We start from the raw sequence: 27,506 nt of genomic DNA, 5'->3' as shown, positions 1-27,506 counted from the left end.
AAGAAGAAGAAGAAGAAGAAGAAGAAGAAGAAGAAGAAGAAGAAGAAGAAGAAGAAGAAGAAAGAAGAAGAAGAAGAAAGAAGAAGAAGAAGCAAAGCAGATATAAACACGGAGTTGAAAGCTCTGTACTTAGAGCCTTCAGAATTTAAGAAGAATGGCTTAAGTTGGCTGATAGGTAAATTATACAACTGGACACAACCCTCAGTTCAGTAAAAGTGAGAATCTCTCATCAGGAATAGAGCATAGCATGGACTCCACTGGCGTCCTGCATTTGAATACCACCAGTCTTTCTGCACACTGCTGATGTGCCTGGACTGGAATGTTTTTTCCAAACTACATAGAAATTAATATTCATTGGGGATTGTCTTCCTTTGTATGTGAGTAGGTGGATGGTATGTTCCTGTGTGTGTGTGTGTGTGTGTGTGTGTGTGTGTGTGTGTGTGTGTGTGAGAACAGGGTCAGAGATGAACCAGTCAGGTGCTGTTCTCTACCTTATTTTTTGAGATGGAATCTGTTAGTGAACTTGAAGCTCACCAATTCAGCTAGACTAAGCTATCCAGTGAGTGCCTGCAATCCTCTTGGCTCTAGCTATCCATCATTGAGATTTCAGGCATGCAGAACTGTACCCAGCATTTTGCATGTGTACTGGGAACCAAACTCAGGTCTTTACACTTGCATGGCAAGAACTTTACCCATCTCCCCAGGCTCAGGCAATACTTTCAAAGAGGTCAGCTTCTCAGAGGGTGTTTTTGTTTTTTTTTTGTTTTTTTTTATTTTAATCAGCATTTGATACTACTTGTGAAACTTGTCTCAACTACTTTTGCCCTTTATTCAACTTTGTATCCTATAACTGAACACCACCAGTCATTCCATTCAGTGGATAACTAACTCTACAGTCCCATGGAAACATAGTGAGTTGCTGATCTATGAGCCAGCATGGAAAGTTACTCATTTTGATCAGTTTGTTGTCACCTGTGCATTTTAGCCCCAAAGTTCCTTTTCCACTTTTGCAGGTCATGCTGATGATGAAACCCCAGTGCCAAGGATGCCAGCACACATACATGTGAACTACAGTAACAGAAGGTAAAGTATATGGTCAGTGACTCTGACATTTATCTCCAAGCCTGTTCTGGGAATTAACAACAAGGAGGCTTCTGGGAAAATGGCACTGGGAAGGAGAATTTTTAAAACATCAGTAACATACTGTGTGCAGGGGAGGGGAGAGGCAGACAGACAGACAAACAGATTTGGAGGCAATTTACAAGCAAAACAAAATTTAAAACGCATAAGTGGACCGGAGATGGAGCTGAATCGGTAGAGTGCTTGCCCTGAGTTCAAAACTCACTAGGTTTTATTCCTGGAACCTCATGAGGAATGTGTGATGCTAGACAACTGTAACTATAGCATTCAGAAATAGAGGAGTGGGGATCACAAGTTCAAGGTCATCTTCAGCCACCCAGAGAAATCCAGTCCAGCCAACCTGAGCTGTGTGAAAGCCTATCAAATAATAAACAAAAGGCAAACTCCAAAAATCAAATCAAGTGACTCCCCTAATTAACTTTTAAAAATCACCCTTGAAGTCTTCTTTTCCACCAAACTTATTCATGGAAAGGGGCTCTTCAACATTCCTAGGTTATATCTGCATGTGATATAAATTCACTCTTGATGGAGAAAAAAAAAATATTTAGCTCCAGGGAAAAATATTTTCTATGTCCAAATAAGAATACCATGGTTTCTTTAGGAAACTTTAAAAAAAAAAAAAAAAAGGCCATTATGTTGCAGCTGAGCCCCTAATGGTTCCAGATGGTCACTGCTATAAAGAATCCCCCTCTATTCTTTTATGGGGACCCTGAGGTCACAAATTAGCTCTGAGATGTAGAGGTTATTCATGTTTCTGAACAGTTAGGTTTTGTTCAGCCTTATCCATCCCATTTGTCTCAGGCTAGCCTTCAGCAAGGATGGCAACTGGTGCCTCCAAATGCAGAGGGACAAGCAAGCCCCTCTTGTTTCCTGCATCTCTGTCCACCCTTCCCGCTTGCAATGGCTCAAGCTCTAAATGGACTTGGGCAGCTATTGCTATATCAGCCGAAACCCATGAAAAACATCCCAACCTGTTTCCTATCATTTAAGTGTGTGTGTGTGTGGGGGGGGGTGGATGTAAAAACCAGTTAAAACTTTTTTTTAATCAGATTTTGAAGGAAAAGAACTTATTTTGATTTATTCTCTTCAAATACATATTCACACCTTTCTTTTAGCAGGGGAAAAAAAAAAAGACTGATTCTTTTCCATTACAAAAAAATTGCATTGAACCTGCATAGCAAAAATACACAAAAAATTTAATACGCTAAATAAAGTGCTAAGGTAAATGCTGTGCCGGCTGTCACTGGATTCCTGCTAACTGTCTCTCTTTTGTTGATGTCAATTAATGATTTCAGTACTAGAATCTGTCACAGTGCCCACCACCCCTTTCTCTAATTAAAATGGATGATGTGTGGTGGGAACAAAAGCACACAAGATTTCTGTTCTTGTAATGTTTCTATTCAATAGTATTTGTGATTTTTACAATAAATGGCTTTTAGCACTAATTGCGTTAGAGAAACATGAGGAGAATCTGCTTGTGACTGAGCACCGTCTTTATTTATCCAGAGTAGGTACAAGGAATAAAGCCAGCATGGATAAAGTCTACTATGTTGAAATCTCTCTGCTACATACAAAATGGCCCTACTTCCCAAACAGAGGGATTCCATATAGGGAATCAGCCATGAAGAAGGTGGGGTTTGAACCTTGGGCCTAATGCATGCTAGGGAAGAGCACTACCACAGAGCTATATCCCTGGCCAAGTTTTTATTTGTTCCTTTGGGATAGTGTTTTATTAAGTTGTCCAGGCTGTCCTTGAACTCACTCCAAGCAAGCCTTGAACTTGTGGTTCTCTAGCCTTGCTCTTCAGAATAACTGGGATCAAATACCTCAACTACGAAGCCTGCCTGTATGATACAATTAAAAAAAAAAAAAAAAAAGAAGACTTTAAGAAACATAAATTAGCCATTAGCCTTAGATCAATTAAATGACCAACCAATTCTTTTGGTGCTGGGAATTCAAAGATTTCATCCATGCTAAGCACATACCCTACCACTAAGCTATACCCTTAATCTCGAGAGACACCTCCCCTAGGATTCTATTTATTTGGGACAAGATCTTATGTAGCCCCAGCTAGCCTTGAACTAGCTATGTAGCAGAAGATGAAAAATAATCTTGAACTTCTGCTCTTCTTGCCTTTACCTCCAGAGTGCTGGGATTACAGGTGTGTGCCACTATGCATGATTTATGCAGCTCTGAGGATCAAAGTCAGGGTTTTGTGTACCAGGTAGGCACTCTGTCAATTGAGCACATACCCAACCTCCATTTCTAGGAGGGTAGGACAGAGGACCTGGAGCTATTTATTGCCTTAGGTTCCCACTGGAATTATGATTATGAGCCACCTGGTCCAACAACCTTTAATGATTTACTTATTTATTTACTTACTTACTTATTTATTACTGGGATTGTAGTTCAGTGGCAGAGAACTTGCTTGGCATGCAAAAAGCCCCATGGTTTATCCATTGTACCACACACACACAAGCATGCACATAAATGTCTGGTTAATATTTACAGAAGTAGAATATATTAAGGTTAGTGCAACAGAAAAGAACTCGAAAACACTTTGACTGCTTCATATTGTGCAGTTGTTGGCTTTCTTGAAGATGTCATAGAAGTTATTAAGATCAAATGGGTCTCTTGTCTCATTTGCTCCAACAAACTGTTCCAGAAGTCTCACTCTGCACTTTCTCTCTCTAAAAACATCAGTTTTGCTGAAATTAATCAAATAAAATCTACAAAGATGGGAAAATTAAACTCAAGCTACAGGACAGTGTTTTGGTTGCTGTGTGGGTGGCAGGGAGAGATATGAGCAGGAATGAAGTCCCATTAAACAAAGGAAGGCCCAGGTTCAGAACAGAGTTCATGTCCACTATCAGAATAGACCAGCCTTTTAGGGATAGCTTTTAAACATCACAGACATTTTTCTCTCCATTTTCCAGTATTCACTTTGAGTAATGGGCTTCATGGGTGCATGCAGGCAAGAAAATATTTTGGTTTGGGGGACTGTCATGATTCATTGATGAAGGAATCTCAGATTTTATATCTTATGTAGAATCAACCGAAAATTCTGGAACTCAAATAGCCCAGGTGTCTTAGTCAGGGTTTCTATTCCTGCACAAACATCATGATCAAGAAGCAAGTTGGGGAGGAAAGGGTTTATTCAGCTTACATTTCCACACTGCTATTCATCACCGAAAGAAGTCAGGACTGGAACTCAAGCAGGTCAGGGAGCAGGAGCTGATGCAGAGGCCACAGAGGGATGTTCTTTACTGGCTTCCTTCCCCTGGCTTGCTCAGCTTGCTCTCTTATAGAACCCAAGACTACCAGCCCAGAGATGGCACCACCCACTAGGGGACCTCCCCCCTTGATCACTAATTGAGAAAATGCCTTACAGCTGGATCTCATGGAGGCATTTCCCCAACTGAAGCTCCTTTCTCTGTGATAACTCCAGCTGTGTCAAGTTGACACAAAACTAGCCAGTACACCCGGTGTAAAATAATGTTGCGGAAGAAGTGCTTTGCTCCTAAGTCCACACAGACAGTGTGGACTGAGGCTATGTGAGGATGCTCTGTGTTGTAAGGTTTTAGCTACTCTTCCAATCACATTTTCCCAAGGAAGTTACAGTATCCCTTCTCAAAGCAGAGTAGTCATCAATGTCAAAAACAGCACAGAAGGGAAAATGGACAAAAGAAGACTTAGCACACATCACAAGCACCAAGCATAAAGTGTGACGTAGCTCCATCAAAGCACTAAGGACATAGTGTGACTTAGCTCCATCATAAGTATCAAATATCCAGTGTATGGCCATAACTGTATTGTATTATACAATACAATATTCATATAAAACATACTTTTAAAAAGTACTAATGTACAAAGAGCCATGGACTGCTCAAATTCTGAGTGTAATTGATTTTTTTTTTTTTAATAAGTCAGTCACTTTTTCCTTCAACCCAAAGTTTTTTTGTTCTAAGTCCATGCACACTGTAAATTTACTATAATCAACTGAGTTCCCAGGACACTGAATCATTAGAGGGACAGAGACAAATTAAAAGCCAAACCAAAAAAAAAGAACTGTGCTTTGGGTAAATTATTAATATAAATGAAGTTGTGATGTGAAGCTCAGTGTTCAGCTGGACACATTCAACTATGTGTTATGAAAGTATCTCTGGAAACGTTGGAACAGTTCGGCGGGGAAGTACAGAAGCAGTCTAACTGGGAAGCAATCATGTCTAGAATATAAAGAGCTGGCAGTGTTGGTCATTTTTCATGCATGGAAGCAGAATATTCTATTACTCCCAGTATTCCCAGCCAGACCTGAGCCCTGTGGACTCTATTTTTCTCAGACTCTGCTTCACCCTCCTCAGTCCGGCTTTCAGGGACATCTGATGCCCCAGAGGGAAGGGGCAGATTGTGGACCTTGCCCATTATGGACTTTGCCCTGTCCTCTCAGAGATGGGTGTACTGGAAGCACCTGGGCAACCCACCAGGAGAGGCGGAAATCAGAACCATAGAAACCCACTTCTGTAAACATTGGACATCTGGCTGTGGGAACTCAGGAAAGGAAGTGTAAGGTAGAAGAAGAGAAGTATATGCCTATAATCCTGATACTGGAGCTGTGGAGACAGGACTTCCCCAGGGCTTGCTGGTCAGCTCTAGGTGCAGTGAGCTATCCTTTCTCAAAAAGACAAAAACAAAGCATACAGAACAATGGAGAGCAATAGAGGAAGACATCGAGTTTCTACAGGGATGCACATCTCCATGGACAGGTATGGATGCACATACTGTGCACACACACACACACACACATATACTCACATACATACATGTGCATGAGTGCGCACACACAAACTCAAGAAATAAATGAATAGTTCAGCATTAATGTACCTCCAGTCACTATGTAAAAAGCCTTAACTGAAATCATTAAAATTCACTTAGGTTCAAAGTTTCTGCTCTTTCATTTTAAACATCTTCATTTGTATTATATTCATTCACAGTCATCACACAGATATCTCAGCTGAGGGCATACTATTTCTATTTAAGATAAAACCAGTAGACAGGCGGACATGGGTGAGGGAGGCACCTTGGCAGGGACCAGGGACTAGTGGTACCTTTGAGACCTACCTTTCCTGTTCTTCCTTCATCCGCACCCTGTCCTCTTCTGAGGTGAAAGAATCCTGGATTTTTATTCGGCTCATTTTTTCCATCTTGTCATCTTTTCGATGTTTGCCAAACCTGTTGGTAATGAAAAAATTCTACCTTGTCAATAGATACACGATGAGTTGTCCTCCTCAAACAGAGGGGGGAGGAGGGAGGGGAGAGGGAGAGTGAGAGGGAGAGGGAGAGGGAGAGGGAGAGGGAGAGGGAGAGGGAGAGATACTAGCTTCCTCACAGTTCCATCCAGATGTCTCCTGAGCATCTCAGCTTCAATTAGAGAACCCTATTAAACTTTAATTAGAATATTCCAGGCAAAACCTTTTGGAAGGCCACTTCCCTCTCCTTCAGTATTCCACATTGTTGTTTGAAAAAAAAAAAAATGAGCAAGGCAAAGCAGCTTATTCTTCTGGGGAGCTGAGGAGAAGTGACCCAGTTGGTACAGTGCTTACCCAGCATGCTCAAAACCCTGGGATTTATCCCCAGTACCCTCCACCCAAACAGACAAGAGGATAAGAGATGGCTCAGCGGTTAAGAGCACTGACTGCTCTTCCAAAGGTCTTGAGTTCAAATCCCAGGAACCACATGGTGGCTCACAACCACCCATAATGAGATCTGATGCCCTCTTCACTTAAGATATAATAATAAATAAATCTTTAAAAAAAAAAGAAGTTCAAGATCATCCTTATCTACAGAAAGATTTCAAGGTCAGCCAGAACAGTAAGAGATTGTCTCAGAGCAACAGAAGACAGGATTGCAGCTGATCCCAAGAAACAAGCAAATAAGAAACGTGCAGAACGCAAGCTGAACACCTCAGATACCAGAAAGGGGGAAAAAAATCTTCACAGAAGGAGCTCCTCATTGGACCAAAGACTGAAGATCCAAAATCATCTAGTTAACAACCTCTCTGTAAGCAATGAGTCTTCTTTATTTTTCACTGAGTAGGCTTATGGGGGGACATTCATCATGTTTAAAAACTGACAAACGTTGGCAAGGTTTAAAGCTCGGAGGATAATTCATGCTGCTAGACTGAAGATGATTAAACTGAAAGCTTTGGGGGAATCTTCCCCAAAATGTCCTCCTCAGTCCAGCGAGCAGCGACCGGATAGGAGGATGCCTCTAACTTACACCTGATCAAAACCAGACGCAAGGAGCGTGCATGCAACCTGGCCTTGGTCTATGTACTGCTGAAGAAAGATGCCGACCCCAGGGCTCTTTAAGAAAAAGCCACTCTGGTCTATGCTGGCATCCAGCACATCCCAGACGGTCCAGCTTCATACAGACTCCTTCCTGCTGCTGTTCACCTCTATAAAAAGCCCATGTGCCCTGTGATGCTTGCCTTCCGCGGTCTCCAATCCGATACATGCACGAGGACTGTCAAGTCACCAGTCGTCTCAGAGAAGAAAGTGCAGGCACATAGCTGCACAAAGAATTTCTCACTAATAAAAGAGGGGTGTGAGTGACTGAGTCCTTCTATCTGCAGAGGTGATCCGGGACAAAAGAAGGAAAACCCCTCATCCTGGCGCAGTTGAAGCTTCTAGTCAGTGAAGAATCAAGAATTGAGCATCAGTAACATTTCCTGAAGGTCTTTCTCCCTTTCCAGCTACAAACCCGTCATTTTTTCAGGATTCTCACCCCAAACACCCTAACAGTAACAGGGCCTATCCTATACCCCCTCACAACCTTAACAGTTACATCCCTGCCACCTCTGGAGACACCCTACAGTCTCAGTTATAAAAGAAACAGAGTTAGAGGAGGTGAGAAAATCTCCTGAGCAGCAAAATTCCCACAGTCTGCAACAATCCTGTATACAGTGACCACTGGGACCCCTGAAGTGGGACTGTCCCTGGAGAACCCCCTCCTCACTATACTTGGGTATGTCTTATACTATCCCTGATCAACTCTCCTTCTCTTAGTCCCTGTGACCCACGATGCTTAAAATACTTGTTTAAAGTATCTTTAATGAACCGTGATTCTTGAGAAGTCTATACACGTGTTTTTAGGCATACCATATTTTTTCTCTGAAGACCTTCCTGCTTACTAATAAATTCCAGCACTGCTTCATGCCAGGTTGTCCTGAAATTCTCTTCTGCATCAAAGCCAAGGACCTGGTTTTACCTAGATCAGGGGGGTTTCTCAGGCGTTGTCCGAGAGGGTATATGATTCCCTCTGTAATGCCGCCGGCTCGGAGAGGAGCCAGGAATGCAGTCTACAGTCAAACTCACATCAGAAAGAAAAGAGCAAAGGCTTATTTGCACAGTTGACAGATAAGAGACAAGGGTTTCAAGTCACGGGTTGGTTAGTGGCACAGGTCATATCTTATTAGGATAAATCTCATTTTAAACACTCGGCTGAACATGAAGAATCCAGTACAGACCTCAGACAGTAATTAAGATACACTGTGTTTGCCAAAGGGTTTATAAACTAGGAAATCATCATCACAATATTATGCCAGGAAAACCTCACATGTTGTCATCCCCATTCACTTAAAAATTATATATATTCTAATGTGAAGAAATAAGGAAAAGCTAGCTACAAGTTAATTCTATCCATCAAATGTGTCCTTGACACTTGATCCTATTTAGAAATTAGATAGTAAATACAATTGGAAAGGAGAGGAAGGGAAGAAAATGTCTTCATGAAATCGATTAAATCTAGAATCTGCTCACTTTTCAGAGGGGATAAAATACGCACTGGGACTTTAAAACTAATATATATAAAACACACAGCTATGTCTCTACAAAAGCATGCTCGTGTGTACACACACACAGAGCCTGGGAGTTAGATATTATAAAGCTATGATTTATAGAATGAATGAACCAAACAGCAAATATAAAAACACTCAAGGAAACATCATCTCAAGCATAATATTCAGTCATTCACCAGCGTTATTGGGTAACTCCTTGCATGAGAGCTGACTTATCTACACGCAGAACAGAAAACACTCCATGCCACTATTGGCACCACGGAGACTCTTTCCTAGCCTGTGTCTGGGCAAGTGAACACACAAATAGTGACAGAGTGAGCAGGAGATTTTTACTTTAGAGAATTAAAGGTGGCTTCCTGAGAAGATGACATTGAGAACAGATCAGTGTGCCATGCTGGGAAGCATTAGCAATACAGGCTGAGGCTGGGACTCGAGTTGGTCAAATGCTTTAACTATTGTGCCCAGGGCTCCATCCCATAAACTAAGCATGGTGGCACACACCTGCAATCCCAGAAGGTTTTGCCATAAGGGTCAGAAGTTCAAGGTCATCCTTAGCTTCATAATGAGTAAGATGCTATCCCGTTACACATAAAATCTTGTCTCAGTATAAAACAGAACACAAGGGGAAAACTGCCACAAGGGCCCTGAGGCCAGGTACAATGATTGTCTTTGAGGAATCACAAGGGCCACACATCCAAGAGTGGCACTGGGTGGCATCTGATAATAACAGTTACACTTTAAGAAGCTGAGTCCTAAAGGGGGCAACTGTCAGACAGATGCTGTGTCATAAGTCAGGCGTGTTTCGGGGCGGAGAAGGCAATACACAGAAATACTAGGATTTGTAGACGGGGAAGCTAGGGGCGTGACAGAAAAATCATTGTTGCTCCAAAGTTTAGTCCATCACCTAGAAAATGTGGCTACTATCTATCCAGTGACACACACAGGGAAGGGAGGGGGACTGTCTGTGGCTGAGGAGTGAGAGGGACGCATAGCCAATACCCAGCAGACGGAATGAGGCTAGACACGCTGTGTGTCGCAAGTCATCCTGAATGAAAATTGTGTATCTCAGCAGCAGCTGCGTGTATAAAAGGGGTTTCCGGAAAAGTCTATGCTCAGGGGCTGTGAAGGGGATGGCTTGGTTAGTAAAGGACTTGTCTAGCAAGAATGAAAGACTGAATTCAATTCCAAAGACTTGGAATAAAGGTGATAGGTAAAGGTATACACTATGATTCCAGAGCTGGATTACTGGGGCTTGCTGGTTGGGGAGCCTAATCTAATCGTTGAGCATCAAGCCCCCATAAGAAACCATCTTTAAAAAAAAAGAAGTGGACAGGGACTCTTTTAGGGAATACTACCAGAGGTTGTTCTTTGACCATCACCCACAAACACACACACACACACAAAATTCAAGTTCAGATAAATATTAACACACTGTGTTTACTTATAATTAGAAAGCTATAAAGGTAAATGATGACAGCCATTTCATTTTAAGTTAGTAAATGTGCTCAAATGACACACTGTTGTCATGGTGATTCAGGTCACTCTCACTGAGGAGATCATGTAGGTCAGTGCATTGAGTAAATCCTGTTGGAGAAAACTGAGATTCAGTGATCTGTATGTGTACTCACACCTGGGCCTTGTGCATGCTATAGAAACATTCTACCATTAAACTGACAACTTGGGAAAAAAAAACTTAGTTGCATTTATATTCTTCTTTATAAGCCAAGGATGGATGACTGACAGATATCCACTTTCCAGTGTCACACCCATCTCACACCAACTGTACAATGGATCTGAGATCCACAACACAAGCCAGGCCACCTGAGAGTGGCTATGGGAGGCAGGTGGGAGGAGGCATGCCTTTGGTCGAGAGCAGAACATCTCAAAGCAAGTAAAGAGACCCCAAATGGATGTACTAACTGCCATGTCTATACATAAAGAACCGCCACTAACAGTTAATACCTTCTACGTCCTCCTCACTATTAAACGATCAGTAAAGCGGTATAAATACAGCTGAAATAGCTTGCCATTTAAACCATGATAGTTCTACTGCTACTAAATTTAGAAGTCTTTAGAAAAAGCATGCTGAATGATAAAAAAGCATGTTCTGTTCTAGATAAAATAAAAACACCCATTGGTTGTGATGAATGGGCTTCCCCTCCCCCCAGACAGTGTTTTAAAACATAAAACAATTAAAAGGAACTGGTAAAAAAAACATGCTGCCAAATATAAAAACAGGATCTCGAGAACCAATTATCTCCTAGCCTTTGAAGAATGCGTTTTAAAATTATATTTTCTTCAAATAAGCCGAGTGAAATGTCATTGAAGTGTGGTATTTCTCACTGCTAATTACTAGGGCCCTGTTGACTCAAGGCCATGATATATATTTGCCATGATATATGTTTGACTATATACCCCAGGATATATGTAGGTTAGAATAAGTGATGCTGTACAGCTGTGGAAGAGGTCTTAACTGTGTCGTTTACTTATTTGGCCTCAGCACCCTTGACCAGCACAGTCAACCTGGCCCCATTAGAAAGTCTTGGTCCTGCATCCTGCTCACCATTTCCCGACCTTTGGTCTAGTATGAGTCATTTTTATCATTTCCTCTGTCTGAGAATTCATTTCTTCTTTCTAGAGCCTTCCTTTGTCTTGGATGGCTTCAGGCCAGCAATGTGTGCTGCCTTTGGCCACTGTTGATGGCGACAATGCCAAATTGCCAATTGCCCAAAGACCCTTCAGCTATATCAGCTGCCTGGCAATCCAGGAGAAGACTGCAGACATCAAAATGCAGCCCCAGCCTAGTCCCGAGGGATACAGAGCACAGGTTCACCCTGTCAAATCAAAATACTGGCTCCCATTATCATTGCTCTAGAGTGGCTGAGGCCCTCAGTTGCTCTAGCAAACAATTTTCCGTTGATTCTGGTGCTATTAGTGTATGTTTCTACGTTCTAGATGCATCAGCTTCCTTTAATTTACTACTTCTATGGGGTTTGAGTGTGAAATGCTTGGCAAGCAACCTCTCAGACCTGCCACCATGAACTGTGAACCACAGTCCTTCCTTCCATAACCTGCCTTTGCCAGGGGTTTTATCACAGTGTCTTAGTTAAGGTTTTACTGCTATGAACAGACACCATGACCCAGGCAAGTCTTAAGAAGGACAACATTTAATTGGGGCTGGTTTATAGGTTCAGAGGTTCAGTTCAGTATCATTGAGGTGGGAATATGGCAGCATCCTGGCAGATATAGTACAGGAGGAGCTGAGTGAGAGTTCTACATATTCATCTGAAAGCTGCTAGAAGACTGGCTTCCTGTAGCCCACACCCACAGTGACACACCTACTCCAAAAAGGCCATACTTCCTAATAGTGCCACTCCCTGGGCCAAGCATACATAAACCATCACACAGGGTAATGAGAAAGGTGACTGGTACGCCCTTGTAGTCTTGAACAGAACTGTGAACTTACTTTTGTTTAAAAAGCCCAACCACTCTAGATTTTATATGAAGAAAACCACAAAAGCAAACAAAAATTTAGCCATACATCTTTGTAGATTATCTTTTGCATCCCTATTAACTGCAGACAGATGCTCATTGGTCTCCAGAAATTGAAAGATTCGTCTCCCAGTCCAGACATCACTTGACAGAATAAGAAACTGAGGCTCAAGATCTTCGGGAGCTGCTCAAAGTCCCACTGGAGGCTGGTGCTAGAGATAGATGACCTCATGGCTAGTTTAACATATCTCCATGAGTCTGAACCTGAACACTCCCAAGAGAAAATAAAATTCTAGCTTCTGTTCACAGCCCACTGTGTGTGCACTTCCTAAGTAGACACACAATTAGCTCCTGATGATGCTCATTTGATTATGTAATTATATCTAACTGGAATTTACTGAGTTCTTATGTTGCATTTATCTGAATGGTTCCCGCATCAACTTGTGGAAGTGCTATTTATGGTTCCCACAGGAGAGACCCTGAGCAGGGAGCCCAGGGGAATCTATGGACAGCAGGAGAGTTGTATCACCCAATGCTCTCTCACCCCAGCCCTAGCCTCTGACACACGAGGAACCCAAGACAGCCTCCAGGCTGGTATGTACAGAGCAGACAACTGATTTGTCCCTGTTTAGTGCATGAGAGAAGGTTAGGATGATAGCTTCACAGGTAAATGGCGTCCTGTGCAAGCATGATGACCTTAGTTCAAGCTCCAGCACAACCATAAACCAGAAAGTGACCATGCTTACACACACATGCACACATTAACATGCATAAAACACTTGTACTCACTAGTACTGCACACACTACACATGCCATAATCCTGTACTGTTGATAGTGTTATGACCTTGGGACAGGGGTCCCTAATAGGACTTGCTTGTCTGAAGTCCTATTAGGAGTCTGAAGGCCAGGTTAAGAACTGGCACTGGCCCTACGCACTAAAGAGGATTATAAAAATTGCATGCAGCCACTCAAAGGGCGTTGCCAACATTTCTATTTTCAATGGCAGGCCAAATGTTAAAAGTTCAGTCTGGCATATGCAAATACTGTCAAAGGCTTGTCAAAGATCAGCTCCGGGGTTAGAAGGAACAACTTCAAGGATCGAAGAGCACAAATTCATTGGAGACACAATGTTCACGGTTTCCACCTATACTCCCTGTAGCTCAGTCTGCTTTACAAGAGAGAAAGTGGGGGGGGGGGGAATCATTTGTAATCTGTCCCTCTTGTCATGATTGTGCGGTTTTGTGACATTTTGAGAAATCGTGCTACTATGAAAGCGGCTGATTTGCTCAGCAGTGGATTGTGGAATTAGAGGGGGTAAATCGGGGAAGAGGGGGCTGATTATGGAAAACAGAAAGCTCCCATTGGAAAGTGAAAAGGCACCAGCAATCAACAGCGTTGAGGAGCAAGGCTGAAAGAAAAGGCAGGAGAGACAACTTGACAGAGCCTTTGTAAGATGGGTGTGGCTCCGCAGTGATGGAGTGTCGCAGGGGTGCTCTTTACAGGCAAATTCACAAACTCCAGAGCCATTATTTTTGATTGTGTACAGTTCTCATCAGCACCGGTCTGATTGGTTTAATAAACTAAATGTGTGCTGCTTGGCATGCAGAGAAAAATAAGTGACTTTCTTTAAAAGAAAAAAACAAAAAAACCAAAAACAACCCAGCTTCTATGTAACCAAGCTGTCATAGCCTTAGATGTGCAATATGCCCTTCATGCAAGTCATTTCCTTTTCCAGAGTCCTGTTAAATGTTCCTATGAGGGTATGCCATCCTGCTACAGCCTCTGTACTGGGATATATCCCTGTACATGTACCCAGTGCTTCAGAAACCATAGACAGGCGTGGAGCAAGGAAATAGTAAAGCTCCTCTAGAAAATCTGAAAATAGCAGGGGTAGAGAGTTGGGACGTCAGCACAGGATCAATTCTGACCTGAGAATAAAATGTCTTGAGGAAACACACACACGACACATGTGTGCATACACACACACACACACACACACACACACACACTCGTAAATGCACATATATACACTACATAAAAGTGGGGGTAAAGACATAAAGATTTAAGTGGAGACAAGGCACAGAAGGCAAAGCTTCCAGACATGAGATAAATGCATCAATAACTCAAACATCATAGGTGACCTTATACAGGTTCTGATGAGGTTGACGTTGGTCATACAGCTGCAGCCCAGCCATCAGCTCACAAAACACAAGACATGGTCTCTAGGACTCCTTGTAAAAAGAGGTCAAGTAGTAATTGCTGCTCCATACCAGGTGTTTATAAGGCTTGTTACACCTTATTTTTTTTTTTATATCATTCCATACCAATAATTAAGCCACGCTAACCCTATAACCTCTACCATCTAAATGTAAATGATATGCAAATTACACTTTGTTTCTCCTCTAAGTACACCAAACTTTATGATAATGTGCACGTACGAACACATACACACACTTTCCCATATACTTAAACACAGGAAAACAAAGCAGGATACTGATTTTGCTAAATGCTCCCTTTGGTGACAACACTTGTCACGTCCACTTGGCGTGATTCGAAGGTTGCCTCTCTCTCCCGGCTCCTTCTCTGGGTTCCTTCAGCATTGCCATGCTCCTAATTCTTGGTCTGTTCATTTTAATGCATTATTGTTTCATAATACAATACCACAAATTGCAAATTACATTTGGCTCAAGGAGTGATTATGAAAAACTATGATCGCGGCTGCCTTTGCTCGCACCACGCTGATAATAATGAGGCCCTGATTGAGTTCGAGGCAGCCGAGTGATGAGAAGGGTCAATTTGAGTGTTTCTATTAAGCTTCTTTTGTCAAACCCAACACTTTGCCAGGTCAGAGGCAAATAATCACACCCTGCATCTGGTTTCCATGGTTACCCTTCAGCCTTAGACTGTACAGCCCAAGCTACTGCCCTGAGGCAGCCCCACCCCCATCCCCAAGAGAAATATAACATTGTTTGGGGAGTCTCTTGGTCTCTCTTGACCAACAATTCAAAGAGACGCTTTGCATGCCTGGAACTGGGGGAGTTTTATTAGTCCATGTCTCTTTGTGGTAGCATCATTACCCTACATAACAACTCCATTTAAGCTACATGTACACGCGCGCACACACACACACACACACACACACACACACACACATGTATTATATGCACTTTTAAGCAAGATTATAAAATAGTTGCTTTATGGATTAGCGTCAGTTATTTCTTCTTCTTACATCTCTCCTCCTAGTGAAAGTTACCCTCCCTTATTTTTCCATTTCCCCCTTCATAGCACCTGTTGGCATTCCTATTGATTGCCTCCTGAATCTCAGGATAAAACTCTATTGTTGAAGACATCACACACTTTGGACACAAGGATTAAAGAATGGAGCTAGGTCTAAGCCTCCTCTCTCCTCCCCAGGGACTAGTGCTCATAACATATGCATGCACACATGTGCACACACACACATACACACACACACACACACACACAAATTGAAGAATGTACCTCATTCTATTGGAACAGAATTTACCTAGAAATACTCAAATGAATAGGTACTACGGTTGAAAACACCAAAAGTCTCAAAAGCTCTCAATATGGAGACATTTGCTGTCGAAATGAAATATCCTCAACTAAATCCACATTTTTGAGGCAGACTATACGTCTTTTCTACTGACACACAGGGACCCATCAGTTACAGCTGCTGGGACTCCCTCCGCCAATGCTTTTCTACCTTGCATGTTTACAAACGCCACAAAGAAACATAATAGGGGCTGTTAACTTTTTTTAAAAAAAAAAAGAAAAAAAAATCTTGGACTTCTGGGTTTATCTTTGGGAACTTAGAAAACAGAAACTTCCCTAAAGATCTCATTATCTCTACAGTTCCACATCAGTCAGCACTTTTTTTCTGTTGATTCACACTTTTTCCAGGATGCTCCTTACACAGTAAATTGGGAGGTGTGGTGCAGGTGGTCACAGTTTTATCTTTAGATGGATTTGCATAGTCAAACCAGACTTGAAAGGGTTGAGGGCTTTGAAGGCTGATAGAAGGCTCAGAGAACAAGGTACCAAGGGTGAGAGGCCAGAGAGGTCAGCAGCAACTGTCTCCCCAACACACCATCCTCTCAAGGAACAGAGGATCCCACACTTTGCATTTTTGTGTAAGCTCTCCTTTTAGCTCTAGGATGCTGGGTACTTAGCATGATCAGAAACTGAAGGGCGATACCAAATGCCAACAGTGGATTTTTTTCCCAGCCAAGGTCGCCGGCTGTCTCATGCAGTAGCTTCATCTTCCAGAGTGCACAGCACAGGGTGTCATGATTGAGCTGGTTAAGTATCCAGCTACTGGTGAAGCTCCCAGTCCTGGCAGGCTTCAGGGGAGTTACAAGGGGTCAGAATGAGGAGAGGTATTTACTACCCCTCCTCCAACCCACATGCTCTGCTTAGACTTAGAATGTCAAACTCATAGCTCAGTAAGTGCTTAAACAGAGAATTTGTGTATCTGAACAGTGAAAGGACTCCTCTCACCTTAATCCTATGTGTGCTCTCAGGTGCCAGGGTACCTCCTTAGCAATCATAAGCAAGAAGGATGCTCTGTGACCAGGCACTGTGACCTGTCCACATCATCAAGAAACCCGGCCACCATCACAGCTGCCCCTGCATTGAGTCATCGCTTGGTTGTCCCTGTCTGAAGCTGGAGACACAGCTTGGACTTAATGAACATATGATTACCACAGGGTGTGAGCAAGCCTGTGTTTACTGAGAGCAGCTCATGTAGAAACCTCATAAGTAGACAGCACCCAGATAGCTTCTGTAGTGGAAACGCCCAGAAGGTCTGCATAGGAGACAACGTTCAGGAACAAACAAGCCAGAAGGATAAGAAGACTCCAACAATTCGCCTCACTGACCAACAGGCAGCTCGGTAACCTCTTCCCAAGCGTCCACGCATGCTTTCCATCCGGCTCTTGACATTAAGCGTGAACGAAGAAATGAGAAGGAAGAAATGAAATAAAGACAAGCCTGACAATGGCATTTTCCAAGTACGGGGACCTCCAACCTCTGACCAATTAGGTTTACATGTAGACTCAAGCATAAGAGTTCAAAAGTAGATCTTTCACCATTATGCTAACATTATATTAAAACACGTGTGTGTGTGTGTGTGTGTGTGTGTGTGTGTGTGTGTGGTGTGTGTAGTGTATATATGTGTGTGGGGGGGTGTGGTCAGGTGGATGTGTGTAGAGTCCAGAAATCAACCTTGAGGTCTGGTGGTAAACATCTTGATTTTGACAGGGTCTCTCACTAGCTTGGAACTTGACTAAGCTACACTGGTTGGCCAGTCAGCCCTGGCTCTGTGAGTCCCTGCCTCTGCAGTACTGAGATTACAAACTCACATGTGAGTAACCAGAGTGCCTTTCAAAAACAAAGCAAAACAAACAAACAAACAAACAAAATACTCTAGCTGGGCAGTGGTGGCATAAAACATTAATCCCAGCACTGAGGAGGCCAAGGCAGGTAGATCTCTGAGAGTACAGCCTAGTCTACAGAGTGAATTCCACAACAGCAAAGACTACACAGAGAAACTCTGTCTCAAGAAACAAACAAACAAATTAACAAACAGTGGTGGCACACACCTTTAATCCCAGCACCTGGGAGGTAGAGGCAGGTGGATTTCTGAGTTGGAGGACAACCTGGTCTATAGAGTGAGTTCCAGGACAGCCAGGGTTATACAGAGAAACCCTGTCTCAAACAAACAAACCAACAAAAAGGGGGGGTCAGACTTCTACCCCCCCCCAGTGCTTTATTCAGCTAGGCTATCTCCTGGGTCTCAAAAAAATAAACTATGTCAGTGTTAAATTTACTATTCTGCAAGATACGTAAATAAAATTATGATCCCGGGGCAACTACCAAAACGCACAGCCTGGGATTCCTTAACACACAGTATCCCTGGAACCTGCTGCTAGAGATGGCCTTGGAAATCACCTCACATAACACAAAAGTGGCTGGCAAACATCTGAATAGCAGTGTAGCAATTACAAGTCCTCTCTGGACAAGTAGGCCATCTAAATGACCTTAGCACTTCAGAGTCTCTTTTGCAACCTAGAGAGTTTGGTGGTCTGTTCAGCATTAATTACTAGATTTTAGTAGCTCTGCTTCTCTGTGACAACTACCAAACACCAGACAGTGACACCCACCATGAACAGGGCAATGCCAGGGTCTGAGAACCACTTGCTGTGTAAGATAAACAGGGCAAAGACCGTACCATCATTTACAAAGTATAAGAAGGTAAGATTCAAAGGACTATGGTAAATCTTTGATCTTCATCCACCCCTACCCCCCGCACACCTCCCCCAAAAAGGCCCTCTCTGTTTGTGAACTGCTTCTAAGACTGAAACAGGAAGCCACTTCCTGGAAAGATAGTCTGCTTGAGTGCTTGATGGCCACCCATCCTAGAAGAAGAAATCTAGTATGCTGGAGCGTAGCAACACTCAGCATGATCCAACCTGCTAGGACAAGAATATGGTGCCCCTTCAGGGAGACACCAGAGTTAGCACAGAAAACACTGGAACACTGTGATTAAGAGCTTGTGCATCATTTGGGAAAAATCACAGGTAACTTCTGTGATACATACACTATTCAATAGTGGCAGCTACAGCAGGGGAGGTGGTTCAGTGGGCAGAGGGCTTACCTACCATGTAGGAAACCCTGTGTTCAATACCAAAATTGTTTAAACTGCATGGGGCAGCTCACATTCACAACCTCAGCACTTGGAAGATGAAGAGAAGAACAAGGTAAGTTTGAGGTTATCCCTGGTTACATAGCAAGTTTACGGCTAGGCTAAGCTACATGATGAAGAGTGGTGTTGGTGATTACAGGGGCAATAGCACCAATTGCTGGGGCTAAAATAGCTTACTTTGAATACATTTTCTCTATTTTCAACACTCTGCTATTCTAAGACCAAAAGCCTCTGGCTTATGGTAACGAACTCCAGCTGATAGCAGCAAGGGATTAAGAAAAAAAGGCTTAACTCTTTTTCTCTCTGGCTCAAGGGCCCCTGGTTGGTCAGGCTTGGAGCTCAGTACCTCTCCACGAACTGGAGAGAAAAGAGAAGGAAAGAAAGAAAATCATTTACACAGCTAACATGCACAGACACATGCACACACACTCACACCGTGGTCAGGCCTGACCACCTGTCTCATCAACTGCACAAGTGCACATGCATACTTATAGACATACATAGATACCTACATATCGACAGACAGATACATAATACATTTGTTGAATGAAGCTGAGCCCCAGATGCCACACTTTATTCCTTCTCTCTGGCCTTCTTATACCTTCTTGGACAAAAGTTCTTTATAAAATTACCTCAGAGATAAAATGTTATACCAAGGGGGAATTACAGAAAGACGTCCATAGAAAGTTCAAAGCAGTGGTTCACTCTATAAGCTCACTATAAGTTCAAAGCAACAGTTTCATGTGGCCTTGCTTTATCACAGCACACACCTATGGCCTCATCTTTGGACCTGACCTAGAATGAATGCTTTCTTTGATCACAAATTTGTCCCAAGTCTATATCTGTTCTTGGTGTAATTTATGAAAGCTCATTGTATTCCTTATTACGCAGCCTTTCTATTCTTCTTTCTAACTTTATTATATCTTTCTGGCAAGACAACTAAAACCATTTCTTCTTAAAATTATTTGAATCAAATCAGGAATGTTTTAATGTAATTAATTCACCTAGACAGCATTAATTCAAGAAAGTTCATCTTTATATTGATTTGCAGAAATTTGCTCAACAGAATGGGTTGATCCCCAGGAATCATTAGACTATGTAATAGTGACAGGAAAAGGTCTATCAGCAGCAAGAAGCAATCCTGGGATGCAGTCTCTAAGGACCCTACATCTCAACGCTCACCCACTGCAGTCCATGCAAAACACTGGGCTAACTCCAGAAACTTTACTGGGCGTGTCTTTCCCTTTCCTAGATGGTTTCTGACAGTGGTCTAGAAAAACCAAAATGGCATGGCTTTTGGTCTTTGTGCCACCATGGAGTGGGTGGCGGTGGGTGGCAGCCCAGCAACATAGAGCATGCGATTTTGAGTCCTTGTGGCCATCTGACTTTAAAAATGGGGCTTACAGAGGCAGTGTCCACAGCAAGGGCCAAAATAGGTCTGCCAACTGCTGGTCCAATATTCACTATCCTCTTCCTTCTAGCAGAGTTGGGATCTGGTTGGGCAAGGAAATTTGTTCCATCCAGACAGAGCTAGACTTCTGTAGCACAGGACTGTCACCAAGCCAAATAGCCACCATTCTCAGACGTTCAATGAGGTCTGATCACCAAAGATCATCCCGGCTACTCACATAGAAAGGGGGTGAGGTGGGTTATGAGAATCCTGAGTATCCAGTACCTCTCCCAGTCAGCTGCATCTCTGCCCCAATTTTACATGCCCTCAGGGTCTAAGGGAAGGACTTAGAGGAGAGGGTATCTACCCAGCTATAAGAAAGCCACCATCCCTGCTGAGTGAAGTCTGGTCCTTCTGAGGAGCAGAGATCACTGGTGCTCCTGTGAATAACCATCATTTATGCTCTCAAGATAAGCCCAATAAACTCACTGGTGTTCCAAGGTGAACGTCAATGGGGAGGGTGTCTATGCCTCCTCCATGTAAAGAATTTCAGCAATAATTTTCCAGCATTCTATGAGATAGATATCGGTCACAGAAGCACGGACTATGAGGCTGAAGAGATGGCTCAGTGGATATTTTCTTGCTACAGAGGCATGAGGACCTGAGTTTGGATCCCCAAGGCATATATACACACCTTCACTATACGCCTGTAAACCCGGAACTGGAGAAGTAGGGACAGTAGAATCACTGGAGCTTGCTGGCCAGACATTTTAGTTAAGTCTGTGTGCTCAAACCCCAAAGATACTGTATTCCATAAAACAAAACTGGAGAGCAACTGAAGAGAACACCTGATGTGAGCTGCTGGGCTCAACAACATGCACACCTGCACACAAACACATACATAGGTGCACCACGTACGTGCATAAAATGCAAAAGAAACAAAACATTATTAGCTCTGGAGCCAGCATCCTGGGTCCTCCTGCCTAGCTTGCTCTATTATAACGAATAGATGTGACTAAAGGGAATGAATTTGATTGGTGTGAGCCTCAACTACTTCTCTGGTAAGATGCAGGCTTCGCCACAGGTTTATTGTCAGGGCTATAAGAAAGGAACATTGTGGTAAGCACTCGATGGCTATTAGCTATGTACATCATTGTTGTGATTTCCATCTCATAGAGATCAGTGATTGAGACAGAAAAGAGCCTTAGAAGAGGCTGGCATAACTTCTTCCTTCACTCTTGTTACTGCTAACAACGTTAAGGAGATGGCTGGAGTTGTAACAGTGTGATGGCGCTGAGAACAGAAATGTATGGACAGACATTCATTAACAGCAGCAGCAGCCGAAGCCGCAGAGTGTAGAGAGACATGAACAGTTAACAAAAGAGTGTGCTCGTGCTATGCAACGCTACTCAAGACTTGAAAAGAGGGAAATTCTGACACACGGTAAATATGGATAAAAAAAATCCTGGGAATATCACGTCACGTGACGTCAGTGGGGGTAGGGCGATTAATTCTGGATGACGCCCTTCCTGTGAGGGACTTAGAGAGGTCAGATTCGCAGAGAGGGTGGGAGAGCAGAGTACCTTTGCTTAATGGGCTCAGAATGGCAGTTGTGTAAGATGACAGAGCTCTGGGGATAGAAGGTGCATAATGTAATGTCCCTGCGCTGTACCCCCAAACGGTCAAGCTAGTAATCATTATACTCTGCATATTTTACTGCAATTTGAAAATAACAGAATATGGGCTGGGACTTTAGCTCAGTTGGTAGAGTGCTTGCCTAGCATGCACAGAACCCTGGGTTCGATCCCCAGCACTGCACATAACCAGGTATAGTGGTGCAGACCCATAATTCTAGCACTTGGGAAGTGGAAGCAGGAGGGTTGAAGGTCAACATACGGTACAACATCGGCTGTGCTTTCTCTGTAGTTATTTGCTGTCCATTGCCCATGTGGCTATAAGGACAGAGATGCTTCTCAGGGAAGAAAGCCCTTTTCCTGGTTACTTGTGCTATATGGAAACAAAGCAGAAGGCCGCTTACAGAAGCGACACTTCTTACGGAACTCATGCCTGCAGAACGTGGGAACAGGGAGATGGCTTGCTGGCTGAGAGTACCTATTGCTCTCTCAGAAGACTTGAGTTCTGCTCTCAGGAGATCACAACCACCTGCAACCCAGCTCCAGGTGACCAGACACACTTTCTCCACTTGCCATACACCACCCCTCTCCGCGCCATATGAATAAAAATAAGAGCAAAATCTTAAAGTCAGATCTAAAATAAAGAATTACATGTGTTTCCTCAATAAAAAATTATGGCTACTTTTTTAATTTTTTTATTTTATTTCTTTTTTTGAGTCTGAATGATAGGGACTCTGGAAATAAAAGATATTGAGATCACAGGTGAAGTCATGGTAGATGGTAGTACATTATAAAAAAAACAGTTTCAAATGAATAAACTCCTAAAAGTCAACTGGAATGTTGGTCTGTTGACAAAGTGCCTGCCTGGCATGTACAAAGCCATGCCAGGTGTTTGATCTCAACCACTGCAAAATGAAAAGGGAAAGAGAAGGAAACGGAAGGGTAGAAAGGAGGAGGGAGAAGGGAGGAGGGAGAGGAAGGAGGGAGGGAGGAAGGGAGGAGGGAGAGGAAGGGAGGGAGAGAGAGAATAAACAAAGCTGGTGCTTTGATGACGCCCACTATTTTTGACTTAGGACCTGCTCAGTGGGGAAATATGAAGGAAGTTTAGAGGCAGGTACTGATTTTGACTCTCACCCAACAAGACCTTTGGGAAGGCCATGTATGGAAGACACTGACTCAAAGCACATGGTAAAAGGAAACTCAGTAAGCTCACCATAACTCCTCTTTCTGCTCAGGTAAGACACAAACCACAGTCAGCAAGATTTACCCCTAATTTGCTGTTCCAGCAAGTTGTACCTTGGAGATACTTTACTTAAAAATGAGCCCTTCACATCCTGAGCCCTATAATCGGGCTACTGCCGCCATTCCTGGGATAATCGGTATGAGATACTGTCTCAAAACCAAACAAACAACAAAGGAGATGAGTTAGGAATAATACCAACAGCAGCAGTGGCCAGTGTCGACCTAACCTCTGATTAGAAACAGGAAGTGGCTTGTGATTCTGGACCATGTGTGGGGTAGAAAAGTAATACCAAGGGATTAGTGAGCAGAGCTAAACACTGAGGGTAGATCCCACCATGCACTCTACTTTCCACTTCGGCTGCATATCTAGCATGACCAGGGGGCTGCAAAGGGGAATGTGTATGATCCTTTGAGAAATTCATTTTGGGTATCATGTGTGGGTTATATATACGATGGTCAGCAAACCTGAGCATACTCAGTACTAAAGAGGATGGGTAAAGCCCTGGGGGTCCTTCCGAAGCAAAGCACTCTATTCAGTTCCAAGGTCATTTTCTGAATGTAGACAGACTTGCTAGTCTAGGCTAAACCCTTCAGCACAAAGTTCCCAGGGCAGAGTCCAGACCACCCTTTCACGAAGCCTACTGGGGTGGAACCCACTTGTCATGAGTCCAGCACCAGCCATCAACCAGTGGTGGCCCTGCTCTAACTGCTGATGAAAGCGTGAAATGTGGTTGTGTCTCAAAGTTATTAAAGCCATCATGGATGCTAGGCCTAGATTTGGGAAAAGACCCACATTCGCCAGCTGTGCATTAGAATCCATTATCGCCAGATGAGGGCGAAACAGTTTCTTTTTCTGCCTGGAGGCTTTTGTCAGAGGGTTGGATTTTACACGCACGTGACTGTGTTAATGCACAAGTAGTCTTAACAGTACAGCTGACAGGGTGGGATGAAAGTAGAGGTTAGATGTGTTGAGAGATAGAAGGCACTCCCTTCAGTGGCTGTCTCCTGCAAGAGGCACCAAGATTTAGCACCAGGAACTTGGGGACAGGACTGGGTTGGGCCGCACTTGGGGACAGCTCCCAGTTGGGTCATACCAACTCCCTTCACTGTGGGTGAGCTTCAGCAGGGACTGCCCAGAGAAGCAGTAAAAGTTAATTTTTAACTGTGAGCTCAACAGGAAGTGCTGACAGGCAGCTGCTCAGTGGCTTGGCTGCTCATTTGCAAGTCCACACCCCCTGGGGAGGGCATGCCAAACCAAGCCTGGCCAGAGAGTGATCAACCTTCCTTCATTACAGCCAGGACAGCTCTGTGGCAGGATGACAGATGTGACAACTTCTACTTTGTCACCACACTCCAATCAATGTCCAGGAGCTGCTGTGATGCCCAGGGAAAGCTTCACAGGTGACCGGGTGGGGATATGTCTCTGCTGGGAGGGGCTTTCCTAGCAGGGCAAGCCCCGGAGCTGATCCTCAGCCCAGAAGAGAACCTGGTGTGTCGGTTGGGACATGCCTATCTCTTAGTCCTCCCGGAGATGGAGGCAGCAAGCTGTGAAGGTCAAAGTCCTAGGTTACATAGTGGTTACATAGTAAGTTTCAAGCCAGCTGGGCTATAGAAGCCCTGCCTTAAACTAACAAACAACAACAAAAGGACAATTTCAGTCCACTCGCACCTATGATTGCTTTCTTATAAGTAACTATGTCAGAATCAACCCTCCGAGAGAGAAAGATGACCTCATTTGTGATTGCAAAAGAAGAAAAAGGCTTTGGAGCATGTGGTCCAGTGGTGGAGAATGTGTCTGCCAGAACTAAACCTAAAAATTACTCCCCGCTCCCTTCGGAATTAAAAAACATGTGAAATTCTTGAGGTTTAAAAGTTCACCTTGAGATGTGGTTCCCACCATCTATGAGGACAGGGAATGGCTAAGAGTTGCCGCATAAACAGACAGTGGCTGGACACAGAACCAGGACCTCATACATGGTAGGGAAAAAAAAAATGCTCCAGCACTGAGCCACAGCCCTAAAGGTGAGGCTTGAAGATTCCAGAGAGAACCGCAGCAGGAGACATGCTGAGCACAGCATCTTGTTGTCGTGGGCAGAGCCTGAGAGGAGCAACATGCTCTTCTGCACTGTCAGCATCAGGTGGGCAGACACAGAGACAGCCAAGGTAGAATTATCCCTGGAGGAAGGAGTGCAGACAGGTTCTGAGCAGCAGGCGAGGATGACTGTACACTTGTTTCAAGAGCGAAGAACAGCGGAGGTAGAGAGCGGTCTGAGGTGCAAGAAGGTGCACGTAAGGAATGGGGTAAATGGCTGGTTGAATTGTGACTGGCACCAGAGTTCTGTGGGACTATCCTGAACAGTAGGAGGAGAATGAGTGGGAAATGCTTACCATCAGTGTTGGTGAAGGGACTCTGTCATCACATGAAGGACAGACACTCAGGAGAGGAGGTATGTACAGGTGGCAATGTTTGATTCAGTAACAAGAAACTTATGATCAGTTTTAGAGAATGGGATGGGGAAGCATAGGCAAACAGCAGAGTGCTTGCCTGGCGAGCAGGGAGCCTTGGGTTCTATCCCAGGAAAGGGCTGGGTAGGGGGTGGGGGGAGGAGAGAAAAGAATAACTTGGGGGTAACAAAAGAACCTGGAGGCATAGAGAGAAAACAGAGCAGAAATCAGGCAGAAACGAAACTGAACCGTCAGGAGCAAAGGGCATGAACTCCTGTGTCTCAGAGTTAGAACTGGAACCCTTGCTTTGGCAGAACACACAATAACGTTGGGGTGGATTTCACAGCGGCTGTGGCCCATGCACAGGTCCGGCAGCAGGGTCCCCCAAAGAGAAAAAGTGGCTGGCCAGCTTGGCACCTGGCTCCAGGATTTGGCCCCAAGGTAGAATGCTGGATTTCAGTGTGCACCACCCCCACTTCACAGAGTGACTTGGCAAGTTAAGTCACTTCATTGAGCCCCAGTGTTGTTAGTCTCTCTACTCATAAAATGCAGCTAAAAATAGCACCTTCTAGGATTATGGTGAGGATTAAATGGGTTAGGGAAAATAATGTTCTCAGCAGATGTACACCAGTTTCAGCATGCAATGGCTGCTAAATGCCAGCTGCAGCAGGCTGCCCAAGGAAAGCTCTTCCCGTAAAGAAGTCATGGCCTGCATATGCCCTACAAAGCCAGAAACAGGGCCCAGGAGCAGTGCTGTCACCAAACAGAAACTCAATGAGTAGAAGGAATGACAGGAGGACAGGTGTTCACAGTACGCTCAGCCCATCCCATCTCTGTTACTATGGAGACCAAGAATATGATGTCATCTTTCTCTTCCTGAGATAAAGGGGGGGCAGGTCCTGTAGTGTAGGATGACCCTGACCTTCCTATCCTTCTGCCTTCATCCCCCCCCCCCCCAGTAATAGGTCTGCATGTATGCTCAATCTAAACAGTGTGGGCCCATGGAGCCACATCCCTAGATCCCCTTAGTTTTCTTTTGCAAAGACAGAAAATAGTTACATAAGGAGAGATAGAGAGCCTGGGGGTGGGGAGCAGTTAATTACAATATAAGTATTATAAATATTATGGAAAGAGAGGGTAAGGAGGTGTGGCTGTCATCACCCTGTCAAACCACACCTCATTTAGGAGTGCCTGAAGATGCTGAGCTGCAGGAGTGGGTTAGGTCCCAGCTGAGTTCACACAGCGGCAGCCTGTGCATTCCAGGTTGCCCTGCAGGAGACTGTGACAGTTCCAGAGCACCCCCTGTTGTCGAGGCACATGTGTACCTGCATGTATGAATTGCCATCCAGGGAGAAAAAGACCTGATGCTGACATATGCCTCAGGGGCTGCTCACACCCTTTGAGTAAGGGTTCTTGGCTTCCCTGAGGGAAGGTTCCTACCCCATTTTCTGAATCTGATGCTTTGAATCTTAGCAACACCCTCATGTGGCAACTGTAGCATTACATCATGCTTGAATCGATCACCTCTGGAGCATACAGCCTTAGACCTGGGGAGCTATGAATAGCCCAACATGTGGAAAT

The 27,506-nt window shown here is 43.9% G+C and overlaps 1 protein-coding gene across 7 annotated transcripts in view; it reads right to left on the bottom strand.

The window, feature by feature from the left end:
- Positions 1-27,506, bottom strand: part of Pard3 (par-3 family cell polarity regulator) — a 557,497-nt gene that overhangs the window by 147,815 nt on the left and 382,176 nt on the right. For all 7 annotated transcript variants that reach the window (XM_021220690.2, XM_021220693.2, XM_021220689.2 and 4 more), the window contains one exon: positions 6,259-6,369. In XM_021220690.2, the coding sequence (XP_021076349.1) occupies positions 6,259-6,369 (111 nt within the window). The remainder of the gene's footprint in view (positions 1-6,258; positions 6,370-27,506) is intronic.

This window comes from Mus pahari, chromosome 20, assembly GCF_900095145.1.
Source record: "Mus pahari chromosome 20, PAHARI_EIJ_v1.1, whole genome shotgun sequence".
Classification (NCBI taxonomy): domain Eukaryota; kingdom Metazoa; phylum Chordata; class Mammalia; order Rodentia; family Muridae; genus Mus; species Mus pahari.
This window is presented reverse-complemented; position numbering and strand designations above follow the sequence as displayed.